Source organism: Piliocolobus tephrosceles, chromosome 8 (assembly GCF_002776525.5).
Source record: "Piliocolobus tephrosceles isolate RC106 chromosome 8, ASM277652v3, whole genome shotgun sequence".
Taxonomy (NCBI): Eukaryota; Metazoa; Chordata; class Mammalia; order Primates; family Cercopithecidae; genus Piliocolobus; species Piliocolobus tephrosceles.
Window position 1 is genome coordinate 76,838,795 of NC_045441.1, and position 21,508 is coordinate 76,860,302.

Consider the following 21,508-nt stretch of genomic DNA (forward strand, 5'->3'; position numbering starts at 1 on the left):
ATAGGGATTGTAGAAGTTTCAGACTTACTGACTTACAACAGCAGACTATTCAATGAGAAAACACTATTTTAAACAGCATGAAATTTTATGAGAAAACACTTTTTAAAAGGGTTTAAAAATTGAAGGTTTTTTTAAATACAGAGAAGTACCTTGAATATTAACATGTATATTTGAGATAATGAACAGAGATGATCCCTGTAGAAAACACCTCTCAGTGTCCTTCCTCTTTTAAAATACTGTGATTGAATTTTATGGTCATTTGATACTTCTTTTCAAGCACTAGTTTTTAGAAGTATATATACTTTTGGCCTTATAAGAGATCCACTTACTTTCATTCAATTTAAGGAAAAAGTTGTGACTTTGAAGTAATAAGATTGAGCCTATATATGTAATGTAGAAACACCATTTTTATTATGGTCTTAACTCATATTCAAAGTCTATTTAAAGCACTTCAAGAATATTAAAAACACTACTCCATTATCTTATTTTACTGTGGTTTAGAAAAGGATTGCAGTTGTACTTTGAAGGAGTGTGAATTTTTTTTACCTCTTCTCCAAAATAAAAGTGAGTGTTGTCTCTCATTACCACTTGCTTAAGTGTAAATGTCATTTATTTCAAAGGTATGTCTATGTAGCTGATATAGCAGCTAAGAACATTCACATAATGGAAAAACATGATAACTGGGATTTAACTCAACTGAAGGTAAGAGTACCCTGTCTGGCCCACACAATCTGACTTCTTACCTTAGTCCCATACTTGACCCAGGAATGTGCCCCTTGAATGAGGAAAACATGGCTGTTTGAGAGCAATGCCAGTGAGATTATGCATGTGTTTCTAAAATACAGAAGCAAAGCCCCCTAAAAATACCAATTTTCGGTGCCAGAAGGAGCTGTAGGGGTTGTGGGGATGAATAGGGAAGAAAGCAGAGAATCGTTGAGACAATGTCTTCACTACTCCCTCTTTGTTGTAAGGTGATACAGTTGGGCACCTTAGTAGATAACCTGACTGTCGATCCTGCCACGGGAGACATTTTGGCAGGATGCCATCCTAATCTTATGAAGCTGCTGAACTATAACCCTGAGGACCCTCCAGGATCAGAAGTAAGTTCCTATGCCTCTCTGAGCTCACAGGCAAAGCTGCAAGGACAAATTTGTTGGGATGACTAGAATTTAAGCCGGTTGTTTGTGGTGTTATAGAACTAAAGAAATTCTACATATGAGAAAACTAAAGCTTTTGACAGGTAGGGAGATAAGGTTCGTTAACTCCTTTAGACCACCATTAACTCTTCAATAACTCTTGCTATTGGGAATAATGAAAAACATAAGCTCAATTATTCATATTGACCCAGATTGCCATATCATATTTCCAATCAGGAGATAGTCTCTGAGCAGGTCTTACAGTTAGACAAAGAGAGAGTTATATATGGTACCATCTTCTTTCACACTGTCCAACATGATGCTCAGATAAAAGGATTTAAATAACTGTCATCTCAAAATAAAATGAGTTTTTGCCTGCAAGTTCTAACCTATATGATGGTGTTGAAAATTGTCTTATTTTCAAGATATCATTTGTGTTATTTTAAAATATCTCGTCTAAAACAATAGCATAATCCATTGAATTTTCTACATTAAAAACAACATTATAAGATAGTACATTTTCTATGGCATTAAGGTTAACAACTTAAAAATCTTTAATGGATTTATATATAGCTATAAATTCTAGGCACACATACTCAGAAATTTATTCACAAAAATTTATTGAGTACCTATATTGTGTCACACATTGTTCTTATGCTTAGGATATATCAGAAAAAATGTACAGAGATCCCTGATCTTAAGAAAGGGGGACAAACAATGAACAATAAGCATAAGAAATAAGTAAATTACATAGTAACTTTGAAGAGGGCAAATTCTATGGGAAAAAAGACTCAGCAGAGTAAAGGGGATCAGGATTACTATATTCAGGAGGATGGGCAAGTCCTACTACTAAAGTCGGAGATCAGGGTAGGCCTCGTTGAGAAAGTACAGTTTGAAAAAAATTAAAATGTGTGAATCCATATTTGGGGATTTGGGAAAATGAAATTCAAATTCAAACCCAGTAATTGGCCTAGTGGGTAAATTAGGACATACAATTATTTCTACTTCCAATATTGCTGTTTTTCAGTTAAAAATATGATTTTTTTCTTTTTTTATTAATGTATTAGTCACAGCTTCTTAAAAAGAACACAAGAAATGTAAAAAGAAACAAAAGTCCAGCCTAAGCCTAGAACCAGAATTGTTACCCTAAACTAGGAAGCAATCCTTGCCTCAGATATATACCCCTAAGAGTGATAGACAAAACTTTCCTTCAAAAGCTCAACCACAATGTCTGCCTTAAGGAAATGAAATATGATACATAGGATTATTGGAAAATTGTTTAGGATCTTTTTCATATCTCTATTTTCAAGTTGAATTATTTTTAAAATTTTAGATAAGACTTTGTTGTCACAATTATGACACCCTTTACTTTCAGTCGAATCTCATGTTTTCTATATGAAATCAAAGCTTAAGTATTTTTGTGTAACAAACCTGAGATGAAGGATCTCCCTTAAGACAAAAAAAAAAAAAAAAAAAAAAAAGAACAAACTCAATTCTAATAAGAGATATCAATATAGACTCATAACTCATAAATTTCTAATTGTTTTCCTTGAATTCCTGTCGTATTTTGTTTAAGTGAACTTCATCCAGGCTATTTGGAAGCCTGAGTGCTTAAATATATACTGATTAGCAAAGTTAAGTGTATTAATCCTGGGATCAATAACAGTACTAGGGAGTGATGTGTCAGATGGAATTCCAAAGTAGTATCCATTATTTATGCTTTCTAGCCACTTTGCAGATGTGAAGGGGCTCCAGTTGTGATGACTGCCATCCCATCAGGTTGGGTTGGCTGGATAACTGGTTGTTTCTTCATTATTTTGTCTTGTTTCTCTCCCCATACTGTAATCTCAAAGGTAAGATTCTTCCCACAGAGGGAGGACCACTATCCACTTGAGAACTAAATAAGAGCATCCACTGGGTCTTACCTCCTTCTGTAAGGGATGCCTGCACTATGAATATTGTGTAAGTCATCCCTGAGGAATTTGGCTAATGTCAGAAAGCCAGTTCACTTTGGTGCATAGATATCTTTATGACATTAGTACTTTCATCAGAAGAAGGACAAGTTATTGAAGATACACAGATTTTAGCTTCTGATTTCTGAAAAATAGATTCATGCTGGAGTGTTTGGGAAGGACAACATCATGAAACAGCTGTTTACTCACATAATATACTAATAAGCGATCTTTTCTTGACAGGTACTTCGCATCCAGAATGTTTTGTCTGAGAAGCCCAGGGTGAGCACCGTGTATGCCAACAATGGCTCTGTGCTTCAGGGCACCTCTGTGGCTTCCGTGTACCGTGGGAAAATTCTCATAGGCACTGTATTTCACAAAACTCTGTATTGTGAGCTCTAGACTCTAGATGATAAAAAAAAAAAAGTCTACATATTTGGTAAAAGTAAACTGATAATTGTATAAGTGGAACCGTAAGTAAATAGCAAACAACAACCAGTGAGTGTGGCTTTTCTTATGGATAGAAGTAAAGGAGCAGACAGAGATTCCATGATAGCCATCAAATTGCAAGTCAGGTTAATGACAGTCCAACAAAAAGCCAAACTTTACAGCTCTTTGTTAGCAGCCCCAGTATTCTTTCTACAATAAAACATGTGGATGATGTCCAGTGAGGTCTCCAACTCACCTAGAGGTCCTTGGTAACTGGGTCCAAGTTTCCTTCTACAGTTTTGATGTTCTGGGTCTCCTACAGTCCAGACCAAGAGAAAAGCTAATGTTCAAGTATTTACAACTCCTGTTCTCTCCCCCAAGTTGTGCTGGGCACAGACAGTTAATTAAGTGTTCCAGTCTGCAGATAAAGCAAGAATTAGCATCATGAGATTGCCCACAGCCCTTAGAACTTGCATTCTCCCAGGGTACTGACACATAGGAAATCAGGTTCTGAGAACTCTGACAGATGGGCCTCAGAGGCTACCTTAGAGCAGACGGGGCTTATCTGTAACAGGCTGTTATTTGTATTGATGCTTGTATCTGAAGTACAGTTGGCCCTCTGTAACTGTGAGTTCTACATCCGTGGATTCAACCAACCAGAGACTCAAAATATTTGGAAAAAAATGGATGGTTGCATCTGTACTGAACATGTACAGACTTTTTTTGGCTATTAATCCCTAAACAACACAGTACAACACATATTTACATAATATTTACATGATATTAGGTATTATAAGTTATCTAGATATTACCTACATAGGCGAATGTACATAAGTTATATGCAAATACTATGCCATTTTATATTAGGGACTTGAGCATTCATGGATGTTGGTATCCATCAGAATCCTGAATCAATCCTCCATGTAATTCAGTAATGCAGATAACACATTCTTTCAAGCTCACAAGGAGCATCTACAAAAATTGACTATATACCTGGCTATCAAGCAAGTCTTGATAATAGATCAAAGAAAGTTCAAGAAGGGAAATAGTAAACATCAGAGCAAAAACTAACATGGTAGTTAGCTCTAGGATTGTTAGCAGTGGTGGATCCATATGGGTCTGCAGCAAGTTGATTCTTGCCTCCTCAAAGGAAATAATTTACCTGAGGGGTATAAGGTAGAGTGAGAGATCAAGGCAAGTTTTTGAACAGGAATGAGAGTTTATTTTAAGCAGTTTTAGAGCAGGAGTGAAAGGAAAGAAAGTATACTTGGAAGAGGGTCAAGCGGGCAATTTAAGAGACCCAAGTGCCTCATCCAATCCTTCACTTGGGGTTTTTATACATTGGCATGGTTCTGAGGTTTGCAGCTCTCCTTCCTTGATTTTTCCTTAAGGTGGGATCTCCACGTGTGCAGTGGCCTGCCAGCACTTGGGAGGGGCTGCATATGCAATGTGTTTACTGAAGTTTTGTGTGTGCTCACTTGAGGCATTTTTCCCTTACCAGTTGAGCATTCCTAGAGGAAGGTCGTATACCAGTTAAACTCCACCATTTCGCCTCTTAGTATGCATGCTCGGGCCCACTCACCCAACTCCTGAGACCTCATCAGGAAGCTGCTGATCATGTTTCAGGTGTTTTTGATCTACTGGGAGCCCGCCTGTCCCTGGCATCAGCTGCCACCAATTACTATTTTAGCGAGCCATCTTAACAACCACCTAGCCATAACTTGATCATCTGATCATCTGATGGTCACCTGAGATTCATGGAAGCAGCGGCGGGATGGGTGCCTCTTTTGCCCTGTTCGTGTCTGCCAAACTATCTACTCTAACATTCCCAACCCAGTTCTTTGGGAAAATGGACAAAGAAAGGTCAGTCTTCTTAACTGCTTCCTGCTGACAGAAGGATGGTGATGATTGTTCTGTGGGTCTTGGCCTCTTGCTGTTAGGGCAGGGTGGTTTTGTGGGTTGTTGAAAGTGGTATCCAGCAAGGTCCAAGAGAGACAGGGGCAGGATTTTGCTTCTTTCGTGTCTCACTGATGGACAGTCTAGTGATCCTCTGTAGAAGTGTGACTCTTTTTTTTTTTTTTTTTGCAGTTTTTAAAAAAGTTTGTTCAAGGAAACAAGTATACTTTCAATGTAATTACAATGCTTCCAAAAATCCACTCCTTTTAAAGTTACATGCAAATCATTTATCTAAAAACTGTAGTTGTGGATTCGTTTTTATACTCAACACTCTGATTTAGTGTAATGTCTGAAGTGTCAGTGCCTTAGTTATTCTACTGTAAATTCTGTGATATTTAAATACATTCTATTTTGAATTTTTTTTATATTTACCGCATTTGCAAAATTATATTTTAGTATAAACTCTCTGGTGTTTTCTAGGCTGTAGTTTCTGGAAAAAAAATCAGTGTTTCTAAACTTATTACATTTGCAGGACTCATCTCCAATATAAATTCCCTGATGTTGAACAAAGCTTGAGCAACTGCTACAGGATTTTCCTCTAGTACAAAGTGTGTGCAATAGGATCTGTGATACAAGCAAATGTACTATAACCCCCTTTATATTTGTAATAGTTGTCTTGCCAATACTCTTCTTCACTTTAAACGCTTATACTTTCTGAAAGATTTCTTGACTGTAATTGCACTTTTAATGCTTTTATTAAAAGGAACCTTTTTATGTTGAGTAAAATGTGAGTGGGAATTAATGGGTTTTCCATATTCTTTATAATTGTACAGTTTTTCTCAAGGATACTAGCTTTCCTGTGAAATAAGGTATAAGAACTGATGAAAAGTTTTGCCACATTTTTCACACTTGTAGGAGTTTTGCCAGTATGAATTATCTTAACTACAATCAGGTGTGGCAACCATATAAAGGCTTTGTCACATTTTATATATCTCTAGGGTTTCACACTAGTATAATTATTTTTTATGTATAGAGAAGTTGGAGGTGTTGGTAAAAACACTGTCAGTCACATTTCTTAGGTTTGTAGAGTTCCTCTTCAGCATGAATTATCACCAAGTCTCTTAAGAATTGAGAACTTGTGGCTGGGCATCGTGGCTCATGCCTATAATCCCAGCACTATAGGAGGTCAAAGCAGGTGGATCACCTGAGGTCAGGAGTTCAAGACCAGCCTGAAAAACGTGGCAAAATCACATGTCTCTCCTAAAAATAAAAAATTAGCTGTTCATGGTGGTAGACAGTTGTAATCTCAGCTACTAGGGAAGCTGAGGGAAGAGAATGGCTTGAACCTAGGAGGCAGAGTTTGCAGTGAGCTAAGATTGTGGCATTGTACTCCAGCTTGGGTGACAAGAGTGTCAAAAACAAAACAAAAAAAAAATTCTTTTTTTTCCAAAAAAAAAAGAAAACCTGTTATAGGCTTTGCCACATCCTTCACACTTGTAGGATTTCTGTCCAGTATGAATTATGTATAATAAGGGTAGAGAACTTCCTAAAAGCTTTGTTATGTTCTTTATATTTGTAGGGTTTATGTTCCATATAAATTCTCATATTTAGTAAAAGTTGATAGCTGGTTAAAGGCTTTTCCACATTCATCAAACTCATAGGGTCTCTCTCCAGTATGAATTATCTTATGTCTTGTAAGGGTAGAGGAGTGCTTAAAGGCTTTGCACATTTTCCCATTTGTAGGGTTTCTCTCCCATATGAATTTTGTCTATTAAGGTTTGAGGAGGAAATAAAGGCTTTGCCACATTTATCGCACTTGTATAGTTTCCCTCCAATGTGAATTTTCTTATGTGAAGAAAAAGTTGTGGGACTGGTTAAAAGCTGTGCCACATCCTTCACACTTGTACGGTTTCTCTCCAGTATGAATTATTCTATGTGTAATAAGCATAGAGGACCGACTGAAGATTTTGCCACTTTCTTCACATTTGTAGGGTTTCTCTCCAGTATGAATTCTCTTATGTGTAGTAAGATGTGAGGACCAGTTGAAGGTTTGCCACATTCTTCACATTTGTAGGGTTTCTCTCCAGTATGAATTTTCTTATGTGTAATAAGGTTAGAGGATCAGTTAAAGGCTTTGCCACAGCCTTCACATTTGTAGGGTTTCTCTCCAGTATGAATTATCTTATGTGTAGTAAGGTTTGAGGACTGGTTGAAAACTTTGCCACGTCCTATACATTTGACAAGTTTTTTTCCAGTATGTCTTATGTCTGTTTGAATTTGAAAATTGATGAAAGATTTTCACATATTTATCACATTGAAATATTTTGCTCTGGGTAGTTGTCAAACATTGGTTAAGTCCATTATAGCCTCTTTGTGCAGCTTACACACATCTATGCTTTCACAGCCTTTTTTTAACTGTAAGTTGTCATGTCCACATTTTTCATATCTTCTCAGTATCAGATTTTGGAAAGAATCTTTTATGCTCTGCTCTGGCTAAAGATCTTGGGTAAAATGAGAACACAAAACTGAGGGGTTGGCTACCATCTCATGTCTCTTCATAGTCAGGTTTTTTTCCTTGCTCCAGACAGGTGATGAGGTCTGGCTTTAAGACAACAATATCAAGGAAGACCAGGTTTCTGTAGTTCTCTAACATCACATCCCTATATAAATTCCGCTGTGCAGTGTCCAGGCAATGCCACTCCTCCAGAGACTATTCTATGGCCACAATGGCCACGTCTCTGAATTGCAATGGCCCCTTGTTACACAGGGTTTTTTCCCAGAAGATCTGGAATAAAGTCTAATTTTTTGAATTTCTAACAAGCTTATCAATAATGTCAATGTTTTTGGCCAAAGGAGGAGGATATTTTGTCAAAATATCCAGTAAGTGGAAGAGCCTGTGTTTTTCCCAGGTTTTCTGACCCAGGTGTGGTGGTGCACACTTGTAATCCCAGCTACTCAGGAGGCTAAAACAGGAGAATCGCTTGAACCTGGGAGACAGCAGTTGCAGTGAGCCAACATCACACTGCTACACTCCAGCCTGGGCAACAGAGTGAGACTCATTTTTGGCTTCCAGGGAGTCCTGGCGTCTTAATTGTGGAACTTCCAATATATGAAGGTAACAGGGCCACAGAGACTGGGCCTCTAGGAGCTGAGGACACAGAGCAGTGGAGACAGAAGTGTGACTCTTGAATATTGAGAGGATGGTATCTCTCACTGAGGATCATCTGGAGCCTGATGGCCTGAAGGTGTGAGGAGACAAATCAGGTTGCTAGATTTAGAAGACATGGCCCAAAACGGAGCAAAACTAGGAGACTAACAAGTGGGCCTAAAAGGCGAATAACTCAGGAGAACCATTTCCAGGTTCCTTCCAAATCTAACCAACCCGGAGAGGATTGTTCCAGTAAACAGGAGGCTCCATGTAGGAGTTGTCTGATATTGTACTTTTCCTGACTGATTTACCCATAAGCAACATCTTTCATCTAAGGCTAAACAAATTCCTCTCTGTGCTGCCGTTAACTTATCTAATTCCTGATCATTTTGGAGGACTATAACTGCTAAAGACTCAATTTGCTCTTGCACAGTTGTTAAAGTTTTAGCCATGGCATCAATGTTCTTGGCTATTTCCCTTGAGGGCTGGCTATGGGTCAAGGAGGCTTTTGTGATTCTAGCAATTCTGGTTCCCATACTCGCTATAAAACCAAGTCCTGTGAGAAGGAGAATTAATTGGATAGCCCTCCTCATCCTGGGAAAGATGGAATGCCTGTAGATTGGTGCTGGAAGAGAGAGATTGTCAGGTACTATGAAGATGTCTAGGGATACATAGCCTATGGTACAAGTTCCAGTCCAGTTAGTGGGGAGGCACTGGTGAACTGACTGGCCACAAATATAGAAGGCTTCTTGGGTTTTAAGATAAGTAGAGATGTAAAAATGAAACAAGGGGGTGAGGACAGCTCCAAGACATGCCAAGGCTGCCAACACACGCAGATAGTTGGTGGCTATAGTCATGCCTGCTAAGACTTATGTGCATGGGCTTTGATTCTGTTTAGTTCCCTTGGTTTTATTTTCCTAAGAAAGAGAATTTTGAGTTTGGTCCAATAGAACCCATTCTTCTGTAGAGCTGAGGTTGGTAATTTGTAGGCATTGGTTGTATCAGCAGGCCGGAACGAGAAATTTTGACTACTGAAGGAGCTTGGGTGTCCCTGGCAAAACTGGGTGGATTTATCTAGCAAAGTTCCCAGAGGAAAGTTAATATTTGAAGGTTTGTGAAATCTTGTGTGATGGTAGAATTAGTTGTGGATATATGTTTGGTAAGTTTGTTGCTTAGGATTTACGGTGAGAGTAACATTGCAAACTGTACTGGGAAAAGCCCCAATATCCATTTCATTTTTCTTGGCCATAACACAAATAGGGGCTAGTCCCATTAAAGTGATATTAGAAAAGATGGATCAAAAATTGGGAGGTTCCTTGCAGATACCAGGGAAATCTTGCTTTACTTTTGCAAGAAGGTTATTTGCAGGCCAGAACATCTCCCATTAGCCTCCTGTTGATAGAAAATATGCAGTTCTCCCTCTATACTTGTCCAATCTCTTGGTGAAGCTGGATAAGCTCTCCCTGGTGTTTTAGCAGAAGAGCTGGTACATAACCAGCAATTGGTGGAGTAAGGGGATCCTGTGCTTTGGAGCAATTACTGAGGTTTTTCCAATAATGGGAAATCAGGATGGTAATGTGCTGCTAGTAAAGGGGTGAGATTGAGAACCAGCAGGAGCATGCCCATGGCAACCTAAGGCGAATGTGAAGAGAGAAACTGGTCACAAAGAAAGCTGCCACTGGAATGCCTAGTGGTGTACAAGTTAGGGTTAAAATAGTGATAATAATCAGAGCAATTGTGAGTAAGATTTCTAATGTTAAGATCATCTTACTCTGAGGAGAAAGGACGACGAGGGTCATTACTTATCTTTCACTTAAAGAGGAATTACAGATTTTCCAGTGCCTCGCAAGTGTGTTCTGGAGCTGACATTGCTTCCCAATCTGGTGTTTCGGGGCCTTTCCATGGCTTCACTAAGGTATGATGTATCCAACTGACAATCTCTGGTACTTTAATGGCTCTGGGGGTGAAGAGGTCCCTTCACACTGGAGTTAGTTGGGAATTCAGAGCTTCATCCCTCCAAGCTTTAATGAGAACTAGTGAGCCTGGAGGATACAGAGGCTGGTATTTTTTTCCCCTTCTGATTTTGGGTTTCTTTGTAGCCAAAATTGCTGGAAAGCCTGTTGGAAGCCTGCTAAAGAAGAGACATGGTGGGTGATTTTGGCAGTTTTTTCATCTAGTAATAAGTTCAAATATAGGAAGGCCTACCATATAAGGCCTCAAAGGGGCTTAATTGCAAGGGAGTCTGAGGGACAATATGGTTCTGAAGGAGGGCTAACAGTAAGAGGTCCACCCGTGGCTGTGCTGTTTTCTGACAGAGTTTATTGAGGATGTGTTTGAGGGTTTGTTTAGTTCTTTCCACTTTTCCTGAAGGTTGCGATTGCCAGGCAAAGTGAAGTTACCACTTTATGCCTACTAAGGGCCCTACTAACCTACTAACAGGTTACTTTATTTCCAAGTAACCTGTTGAGTTACTTGGGAAATAAGGAATGAACCACTGTCACTTTGCAATGACCTGGGTATCTCAAGCCAGGGAATATGTTCCTTTAGAAGGAATTTAGCTACCTCCTGTGCCTTCTTAGTCCCTGTGGAGCAGGCTTCTACCCATTTTGTGAAGGTATTTACACAGACCAAGAGGTACTTACAGCTGAAGCCTGCAGGGAGATGAGTGAGGTCCATTTGCCAGTCCTCCCCAGGGTATGTACCTCTCCTCTGGATTGGACTTATTAATGGAGGGGGCTTCCCTCTGTGGGAATTATTTATGGTACACAGGGTATAGGCTTGACAAACCTGTTGAATAGTTTTGTTTAGTCCCTTCCCACTGAACGCTTATTTACAAATTTGCCCTAGACTGTCCTTTGCAAGGTGGCAGAAGTTGTAAAAACTCTTAATGACTTTCTATTGGGAGGTTCCATTTTTGGACCCATCTTTTCTAATATCACTTTAATGGGAATAGCCCCTATTTGCATTATGGCTGAGAAGAAAATGGAATAGATGTAGGGGCTCTTCTCAGTACACTTTGCAGTGTGACTCTCACTGTAGACCGTAACCAATAAACTTACCAAACATACACCCACAACCAATCCTGCCATCAACCAAGATTCCCCACACTTTTCTCCATCTACCTGCCAATTTCTTCATCTCTCTTTCAATTTCTCCATCTACCTCCCAGTGGAAAGATTTCACTGGGAGGCTTTCCATTGGGAGGTAGATGGAAAAATTCTTCCAGTCTGTACCATCTATTGGTTTCTTCTTTATACCCATGTTGGGTGGCCCAGTCTATTTCTTCCTTAGTGTATTGGAGAAAGGGAAGTTTACTGGGGAGAGAGGGCTACAAGTCTCCCATGAAGGTATCATTTGACATGGCTGCATCTTCAGCGTTTTTGTCAGCTAACCTATTTCCCTGTGTAGTTTCATAGGAGCCCCTGTGGTATCCTTCACAATGCACTACTGCTACTTCCTGAGGCAAATGAACAGCCTCCAGTATCTCTAAGATTTGAGGCCCATACTTAATAGGAGCATCCTGAGCTCTTAGGTACCCTCTTTCCTTCCAGATAGCCATGTGGGCATGAAACACCAAGATGGCATGTTTGGAATCTGTGTAGATGGTTATTCTCTTTCCCTTAGTTTTAGGGCTCTGGTTAGTGTGATGAATTCAGCACTGAGGTCCCTGGGGACAGAGCTTTGGCCTCTACAACTTGGTGATGGGCCTCTATAGCATACCCTGCATATCTAGTTCCATCCCTGACAAAGCTACTGCCATCTGAAAACCATATTTTGTCTGGATTATCTATGGGCTGATCTTTTAAATCTTCCCAGCTGACACAAATTTTGTTAAGAATCTCACAGCATGAATATATTGAGTTGTCATCTCCTGGTAGTGGCAGTAAGGGTGCTAGGTTAAGGGTGGAACACTGCTCAACTGTTACCTGTGGGTTTTCCAACAACAAGACCTGGTACTTTAGCAATGTGTTGTCAGTGAGCCATTATGGTCCTTTTAGGTCAAATAAAGGGTCTATTTGGTGGGACATTAGGAGCCAGATTGATTGTCCCATTGTGATATTGAAGGCCCCCTTGAGGAGAAGGGCTGCTGCACCCACTACCTTGAGGCATTGTGGCCACTATTGTGCTGTTGGGTCTAGGTTCTTTGAAAAGTAACCTACAACATGTTTGGCCTAAAGGTTTGAGTTAGAACTCCTAGTGCTATACCTTGCCTTTTCAGTGATGAAAAACTGAAATGGTTTGGTTAGTAGGGGTAGCTCAAGGGCTGGGGCTTTTGAGAGGGCAGTTTTTAGCTGCCTAAAGGCTTGCTCCTGATTCTTTTCCCAGAGATTGAGTCCCTATTAGTCCCTTCTTTTAAAGCCTGATATAAGGATTTAATAATTCCGCCACATTCCAGTGTCCAAAGTCTGTAATATCTTGTGATCCCCAGAAAAGCTCAAAATTGGTTTTGGGTGGTTGGGGTAAGTATTCTAAGGATGGCCTATATCTATTCTGCAGAAAGCTTGTGTTCTTTGGGGGTCAGAATTATCCCCAGGTATTGGACTGCTTGTCTTAGTAGCTGTGTCTTGGCCTTGGACACCTTGTACCTTCTGTCCTTCTGTCTGCAAGGAAATTTAGATGTTGGATTCCTAACTCTCTTGTTGGGGAGCAGATTAACAGGTCATCCACGTACTGCAGGAGATGCTCTCCCACATCAAGACTTATGTCTTGCAAATATCTAGCCAAGGCTTGCCCAAACAAATGGGGACTATTTCTGAAACCTTGTGGAAGCACTGTCCAGGTGAGCTGTTAACTTCTTCCTTTTTCATTTTCCCATTCCAATGCAAATATAAATTGGGAGGATGGGTCTAGGGGGATACAGAAGAAATTTTTGAAGTCTAAGACTGAAAACCAGTGAGCATCAGGAGGTACTTCTAGAATTACATAAGGGCTGGGGACCATTGGGTGTATTCAGACTACTGCCTCATTTATGACTCACAGGTTCTGGACTAACCTATATTCTCCATTAGTCTTTTTAACAGTTAAGATAGGGGTGTTATAGGGTGAGTTACAGCATATTAGTCCATGTTTTAGAAATTTTTAAATCAGGGACTGAAGTCCCTCTTTGGCCTCCAACTGAAGAGGAAACTGTCCTCTGCAAGGATAACTAGAAGGATCCTTGAGCTGAATTACTATAGGCGTGGCCATTACGGCCTTTCCTGGTATTCCTGGGGCCCAGACCTCTGGATTAATTGGAAGGTCTGTGGGCAGTTCATCCTTGTGTGTGGTTTCCTTGAGGAATAAGATTGCATTTGGGAAAGAGGGTGTTGGCCCTGGAGGAAAGGTTAACTGAACCCCTAGTCTAAACAAAATATCTCTACCCAAAAGGAGCATAGGACATTCTGACATCACTGAAAATGAATGAGAAAATACTATTTATTCCCACAGACGGCACCAAGAAGGAGCAAACCTCTATATTATGGGCACCCCATTTACCCCCATTGCCTGGAAGGATTTGAGGATAATTGCCCAGAAAAAGAGGTGAACACTAAGCAGGCAGTTCCTATGTCCAAAAGGAATCTTACAGTCCTACCTGCCACATCTGAAGCAGCCCTTAGCTTCATCCCCTCAATAGTGATGTTCAATCCAGAAGCTGGCCAGAGCATAGGGCCCCTTCAGCTCAAGGTCATCAGGGGTTGGGATTCTGTCCCAGAGGCCCTTTGGCCCTTAGGGAAGTATCAGATCCAGTGGCTGGGCTTGTGGCAGAGGGGCAAGCCATGCGGGGCTTTTTCCCATCTGTTCCATTGGGGCTGTTTACCTTCCAGTGGTCTGGCTTCCTGCACCAACGGCAGTTACCTGGGATAGTTGTCTGAGGGCAACCTGGAGGGGGTTAATGGACCCGTAGAGCAGCCAATAGTTGGAGCTGCCTCTTTTCCTTTCACCTCTCCTTTGCCTGAACCCTTTCCTCTTCTCCTGGTCCTGGTTTTAAAAGACTGAGGAAGCTGTTTTGAGAGTGTCAGGCATAGGGGTGTTGGGACACAGTGCTAGTTTCTGGAGTTTCTTCCAAATCATCTGGGGCTGCCTGAGTTAGGAAATGGTCCTTTAGGACCAGTTGCCCTTCTGGTGTCTCTGGGTCTAGGTTAGTATATCTCATTAGGGCCTCTTGTAGCCTCCCGAGGAAAGCAGTGGAGGTTTCAAGAAGGCCTTGATCTATTAAGGCCGATTCATTGTAGTTCACAGGCTTTGTTCTGCTAGCTTTCATTCCTTCTACCAGATAGAGGAATATATGGCTTCTTGTCCACATGCCCCACTGGGTATTGTAATCCCAAATGAGGTCCACCTGAGAAACTGTTGTGCCCCCCACTCCCACCCCCCCACCCCCAGAGTAGCCACCAGGGTCAGTCATATGCATTGCATTTGCAAATTATTGGGCCACTTCCTTAATGGAGTCATGTTCTCCCTTAGAGTTTGCCCTAGTATGACTGAGAGGTCCCTCCAGGTGAGTTTAAATGTTAAGCCTGCCTTGTGGAACCCTTTCATGTATTTGTCAGGGTCTTCCATAAACTTCCCTAGTTCCATTTTAATTTGGCTCAGGTCTTGCATAGTGAATGGAGTTTGGACTCTAGTGGCTCCACTGGGGCTGCTAACCTCTTGAAGGGGCATAACTTAGGGGGGGTGGTGTCCACAGGATGGTCCTGGTTAGGGAAGGGAATGGTCTGGGCTGGGAAACTTGGATATAATAGGGTAGAAGGAGCAGTGGAGTTTGAGCTAAGCTCTGCCCTTGGTTCCTCCGGAGCTTGTGCCCTGGATAAACACAATAATGGTCTCCCAAACCAACCAGAGGGGGCTGCCTGACTGGCTGCTACCATCGCTGGATCCGTTTTACAAGGCTGACAAAAGTCAGGGTTGTTTCTTAGGACTATGAAGGCCTGACATAGGGGATTTTTGCCCAGTTTCCCTGCTGCCAACAAAACAAATCCAGTGAATAGATCATATTAAAATTTATAATCCCACTTTCTGGCCAAAATTCCTGGTCCCTGAGCTTGTATTCAACCCAGGCTGTATTACAGAAAAATGTTAGCCTCTTCTTTTTTAGGGTTTGGGGGTCAAACTTTTCCCAGTTCTTGAGGATGCATCTAGGGGTATGTCCTGTCATATGGAGATGCAATTACCCATCTGTGAAGAGAGAACAGAGGAGAGAAAAAGAAAAGAGAAGGCATTCCCTGTTATTTCTTTATTATCCTTTCCTAAACAGGGCATCCCCCAATTCGTCCTTAGGGTTCCAGAATAAACCAGTCTCACCAAGTACCCCTAACCTTGGTCCCATCTCATCATGATTGCCCACTTGAGAACAGAGGAGATACTGGAGGAAACAGGGGGCCCCTTCTTAATCCTTGGAGTCCAGAATGAACTGGTCTTACTGGGAGCCCCTAACCTTTCTTTCCTTTATCTCTGTTCTAATCGTAATCTGTGCCTATAGCCTGGGACCAGCCTTTATCTCTGTCCTATAAGTACTTTTATCTGTTGGGCCTGCAGCCTTGGACTGGCCTATGTCTGTCTCCATGACCTTATGGTAACTCTCACTTGGAGCATTCTAGCAACAAAATGATTATTTTCTGATATTCCTATTTTGGGGGGCATAAAATTTGAATAAACTTTAATGAAAAAGGCAAATTAAATGTAAAAACATTGAAATTATTCTTCAGGCTTTCAAAGAAGGTATTGGTTTTTTAAAAAAATTATGCTGTAAGTTCTGGGGTACTTGTGCAGAACATGCAGGTTTGTTACATAGGTATACATGTGCCATGGTGGTTTGGTGCACCCATCAACCTGTCATCTACATTAGTTATTTTTCCTAATGCTACCCCTCCCCTAGCCCCCCACCACCTAACAGGCCCCAGTGTGTGATGTTCCCTTCCCTGTGTCCATGTGTTCTCATTATTCAACTCTCACTTATGAGTGAGAACATGCAGTGTTTGATTTTGTGTCCCTGTGTTAGTTTGCTGAGAATGATGTGTTTTAAGTAGATGAGAAGACTGGTTTTCAGCCAACTGCTGCAAGGGGTTGGACTTCCTTCCCTTCAAATATGGCCTTGAAGGTCCTTATACCTATTGAGAAGAGTCTGGAAGTGATCGGAAGAATGGGGAAAAATTTGTATTTGGGGTTCCTTATTCTCCCAGGGTAACATGGAGAACAAATGCTTCAACAGACAAGATAATCCCTCTGCTACAGGAGAAAATGGGAAGAAGGAGGAATTCCCATGGAAAACCTTCATGTGCTTGCAAAAACAGCAGCCCTTGGATTCAAAAGGACAGCATTATTTTTTGCCCCCTTGACATTGAGGAAACTCCAGAGGACTTGGGGCTTGGAGTAAGGGTTTGCAAATGGCAAAGGTAGAATTTTCCTTCCTCCCAAAGGGTTGCTTACTCAACAAAAAAAAAAAAAAAAAAAAAAAAAAGGAGTAGGTGGAGTCCTTTAAAAGCCACAGAGTAAGATTCTATGCAGTGGATAAACAGCATCAAAAGACACCAAAAAACTTGGCCCTGGAGCACAACATAAACAAAATGCATATGGTAAGTCATAAGGAGTTGGCAGAGTCAGGGTTCTGGTGTCTGTCCCAGAAATGAGCCAACAGACATCCACAAAGAAGCCCATCTCTTTGCTGCTGTGCAAACACAGCAAGAGCTTCATGCATATAAATAACAAGTCGGGAGTGTGTGTTTAAGGCAGAGAAGGAAGTCGTATGGCATGGAAAGTAAAAGCGGGGAGGGTGGGGGGAGGCAGACTTGCCCTGCCCCCTGGTGGGTGTGCAAGACCATTTCAGAATTCACAGAGAGAAAACAGAATAGAGAATAGATGGTGTTGGTTTTAGGGAAAGAGCCAATTTTAGTAGAAAAAACAGAGGAAACCCCAGATATTGCACAGTCTTAGGCTTTAGCCCTACCCATCTCATGAACCTCCTATCGAAGAGAACTGTTAGTGTCTCAAGTCGACTTGGTGCAGTCTCCAAGGTTTTATTCACCCCTGTGAGCCACCATCAGGGCCAGCTGAGAGATCAGCTATGGGGACCAGAGCCACTGTGACTGAGAGGAACCATTCTGGGGGTTGGTTGATAAGCAGGAGAGTGAAAGGGGAGAAGGAAACCATGTATTGGGGTTGGATGCCTCCAGCCTAAGAAGGCGAGGCATAGAGAGGTATCTTATCAGTAGGGAATGTATCCAAATCACGGTAGCAAAGTATTTTTGCACTGGTGAATCTGTACAGCTCTACAACAGCTCAATTCTTGCCTCCTCAAAGGAAAGAATTCATCTTACGTGTATAAGGCAGAATGAGAGACGAGGCCTAAGTTTTTAAGCAGGAGTGAGAGTTTAAGTTTTAGAGCAGGAATGAAAGGAAGTAAGGTACACTTGGAAGAGGATCAAGTGGGTGACTTAAGAGATCCAAGTGTCTCATCTGACTTTTGACTTGGGGGTTTTGTACATTGGTGTGATTCTGGGGTTTGCATTTCTTCTCCCCTGATTCTTCCCTTGGGGTAGGCTGTCCACATGCACAGTGGCCTGCCAGCACTTGGGAGGGGCCGCATGTGCAGTGTGTTTACTGAAGTTGTTCATATGCTCATTGAGGTGTTTTTCCCTTACCAATCGAGTGTTCCTAGTGGCAGTTATATAGCAGTTAAACTCTGCCATTTTACCTCTTAGTGCGCATGCTTGGATCCACTCACCGAAGCCAAGATCCTGAGATCTTATCAGGAAGCTGCTGATCACCAGCTTCAGGTAGTTTCTATCTATTGGGAGACTGGCTTTATCTGGTGCCAGCTGCATCCAATTATTATTTTAGTGAGACAGTTTGATAACCACCTGACCATCACCCGATCGATGGTCACCTGACATTCCTGGTGGTGGGCAGTGGGAGGGGGAGGCCCTCCTTCCCTGCACATGTCTGCCTAACTACCTACTCTAACCCCAATACCAGAACCCCAACATGAACCCCGACATCCTCACTTCCTAGTATTCATGCCCTTGCATATCCCCCTCCAACATCAAATAGGGCTGACCTGTGTAACCAATAGGATACTCTAGAAATGATGATGTGTGACTGCCAAGGTCACCATTTCCACCTTGCTCCCAGAAAGAATGTGTTATGATAAACATTTCTGATCATTTTTAGCTGCTAAGTTCCAAAGTAATTTGCTATGATAACTAGTACAATTAATGAAATAGAAAATGAACATATAATGGAGTGATTCAACAAACGTTAAAAGTTCATTCTTTAAAAAGATTGATAAAAACTAATACCCATGTGATGAGACAATCAAGAAAAATAATGGCTCAAATATCCAATTTTAGAAATGAAAAAACATACAGATGCTATAAACATTAGAGAGGGAAAGAGGAGTCAATGAATCATTTTATGCGAACAAATTTGAAAATTTAATGAAATGGACAAACTTTTAGAAAAAATATATCATACTCTATTAATTAGGGTAAGATGAAATTACTATAACACATAGAACAAAAATATAGTGGCTTAAAAACATGGATGTTTATTTCTCTCTCATCTAACAGTTCTTGTGAGAGTTATTAGTAGGGGAGTTTCCCTTGAGGGGGTCGTTCAGAGACCCCACTCATCAGATCCTTCAGGAAAAAGAAGGTACACTCAAAAGGGCTATTGAGGGAAGTTCTTTAAGGGGACTATTGACATAAGGATGGGAAAACTAAGGGAAATTAACAAGACACAATACAATACTCCAGTGCTAGCAATGGGATAGAAGAGGTGCGGGGAGGGGAAGGCCAGGAGCTCTTTCCATCTCTAGGTTTGAAGGAATAAGGAGTGGAAGCAGATACTGGCACAAGAAGAGGGTAGCCAAAGTGGAGACTCTCCCAGTAGATGCTGTGGCCATTGGTAGAAGGATGAAGCCAACCTGTGACAGCTCAGCACGGAGGGCATGGAGGGAATAAATATCCTAATTAACTTATTCCACCCTCTGAACTAGAAGCCCGAAGGCAAGGGAGCTGTTGGTGGAATTCATAATGCCTCCAGAGACGGAGCATTGAGGGACTGCAGAGAGAGTGAATCTTGAGCAAGGAGTGGCTCTTTCATGTTTCTAACCATTCCTAGGTGACTGTGGTTATCTGCATGGTTGAATTTAGGTCACTACTGTGTCTGTGTTCCGTCAAACTGGAAGAAGAAACACTAGAGAGAATGTAAAGGAGAAGTACCCAATGTCTTAAAGCCCAGGACCGGCAATGGTACTCAGCACTTCAAATTCCCTTCTAATGGTAAAATCTAGCCACCTGGTCATACCTAACTTACTGCAAAAAAGAAATGGGTAATGTCAAATGACTAGAGAGACATATATGTTCAAGGAAAAAGAGAAAATAAATATTAGTGAGCAATTAGCAATCTGTGCCTGCCATTTGACCACCAAATAGCCATCTGCACCCTTCTCTCACACATTGACTCCCTCATCCCTCACCAAGGGATAAAATCCCAACCCCCATCCAATTTCTGCACCCACTTCAAAGTACAGTATCTCCGGGTGATGTTCTGACTTCCACATTAGGTTCACTAGGGCTGCATGTGGAAACCTAGAAAACAAAATTATTATCCACCAACACATCTAGATTGCCATCTAGAGTGTGATCAGAATAACTATAATAAGCAGTCTTAGGAAAAGAAAGGAAGAAGGGAATAGACTTGATAGTCAGTGAAAAGTTATTTCTTTTCACATTGCATAGCAATGAGATTATTCCAGCAGAGAGGAACTGAGATGGTTCCCTGTCCTGACCATGGTGTACTTCCTCGTGTTCTTTATGATTTCAAATTTTGCCCTTTGGAAATTCTTCCTAGTCTGTTATGCTTTAAAGCTACCTCTGAAGTGGGTCTTGAAAAGACCATGTAATTTTAATTTTAGTGTCCATTTCCTACAGGTATAGGTCTGAGAGTGTGAAGTCATTTTTTTTTTTTTTTTTTTTTTTTTTGAGACAGAGTCTCGCTCTGTCGCCCAGGCTGGAGTGCAGTGGCACGATCTCAGCTCACTGCAAGCTCCGCCTCCCGGGTTTACGCCATTCTCCTGCCTCAGCCTCCCGAGTAGTTGGGACTACAGGTGCCTGCCACCTCGCCTGGCTAGTTTTTTGTATTTTTTTAGTAGAGACGGGGTTTCACCGTGTTCGCCAGGATGGTCTCGATCTCCTGACCTCGTGATCCGCCCGTCTCGGCCTCCCAAAGTGCTGGGATTACAGGCTTGGGTCACCAAGCCCGGCCGCGGTCATTTTCAAACCATGCTTCTGGTTGCTTTTGAAATATCAATACCTTAGAAACTCAATAGGCTTCTGGATCTGTTTGGTTCCATGTGCCAGCAATGTCACCCAGATTTCATTTCAGAGCATGGCATTAAAGCCAACTTTACTTCCTGGTTACCAGGACCCATTTCCCTCTCTCATTTAAATGCTGTCTCTTTTGAGGTCATCAGAATACATGGTCAAGAAGAAGTAACACCATTCATAGCACCATGTTTTTAGGCATTCTCTGTAGCTTTTTCCTTTATACCTGCTAGTTCTGTCTCTCTCTTCTTCTTTGTTTTTTTGGAGACAGAATCTCACTCTGTCACCTTAGCTGAAGTGCAGTGGTGTGATCTCAGCTCACTGCAGCCTCCGCCTCCTGGGTTCAAGCAATTCTCCTGCCTCAGCCTCCCGAGTAGCTGGGATTACAAGCACACACCATCATACCCGGCTAATTTTTGTATTTTTAGTAGAGATGAGATTTCACCATGTTGGCCAGGCTGGTCTCAAACTCCTGGCCTCAGATGACCTGCCCACCTCGGCCTCCCAAAGTGCTGGGATTACAGGCATGAGCCACTATGCCTGTCCTACTAGTTCTCATTTGAAAACACAATTTTTCTTTTACTGACTTCTGCTAAAAGCATCAAGGAATGGCCAACACACATCAATGTTCTGGTTGCTCTCTGG

General features: G+C 41.5%; 1 protein-coding gene across 1 annotated transcript in view; it reads left to right on the forward strand.

Annotated features, from left to right (window-relative positions):
• Positions 1–3,499, forward strand: part of PON3 (paraoxonase 3) — a 28,494-nt gene extending 24,995 nt beyond the window's left edge. The window contains exons 7-9 of the mRNA XM_023226611.3: positions 621–702; positions 972–1,100; positions 3,332–3,499. Of these exons, the coding sequence (XP_023082379.1) occupies positions 621–702; positions 972–1,100; positions 3,332–3,490 (370 nt within the window). The 3' untranslated portion in view covers positions 3,491–3,499. The remainder of the gene's footprint in view (positions 1–620; positions 703–971; positions 1,101–3,331) is intronic.
• Positions 3,500–21,508: the final 18,009 nt, after the last annotated feature.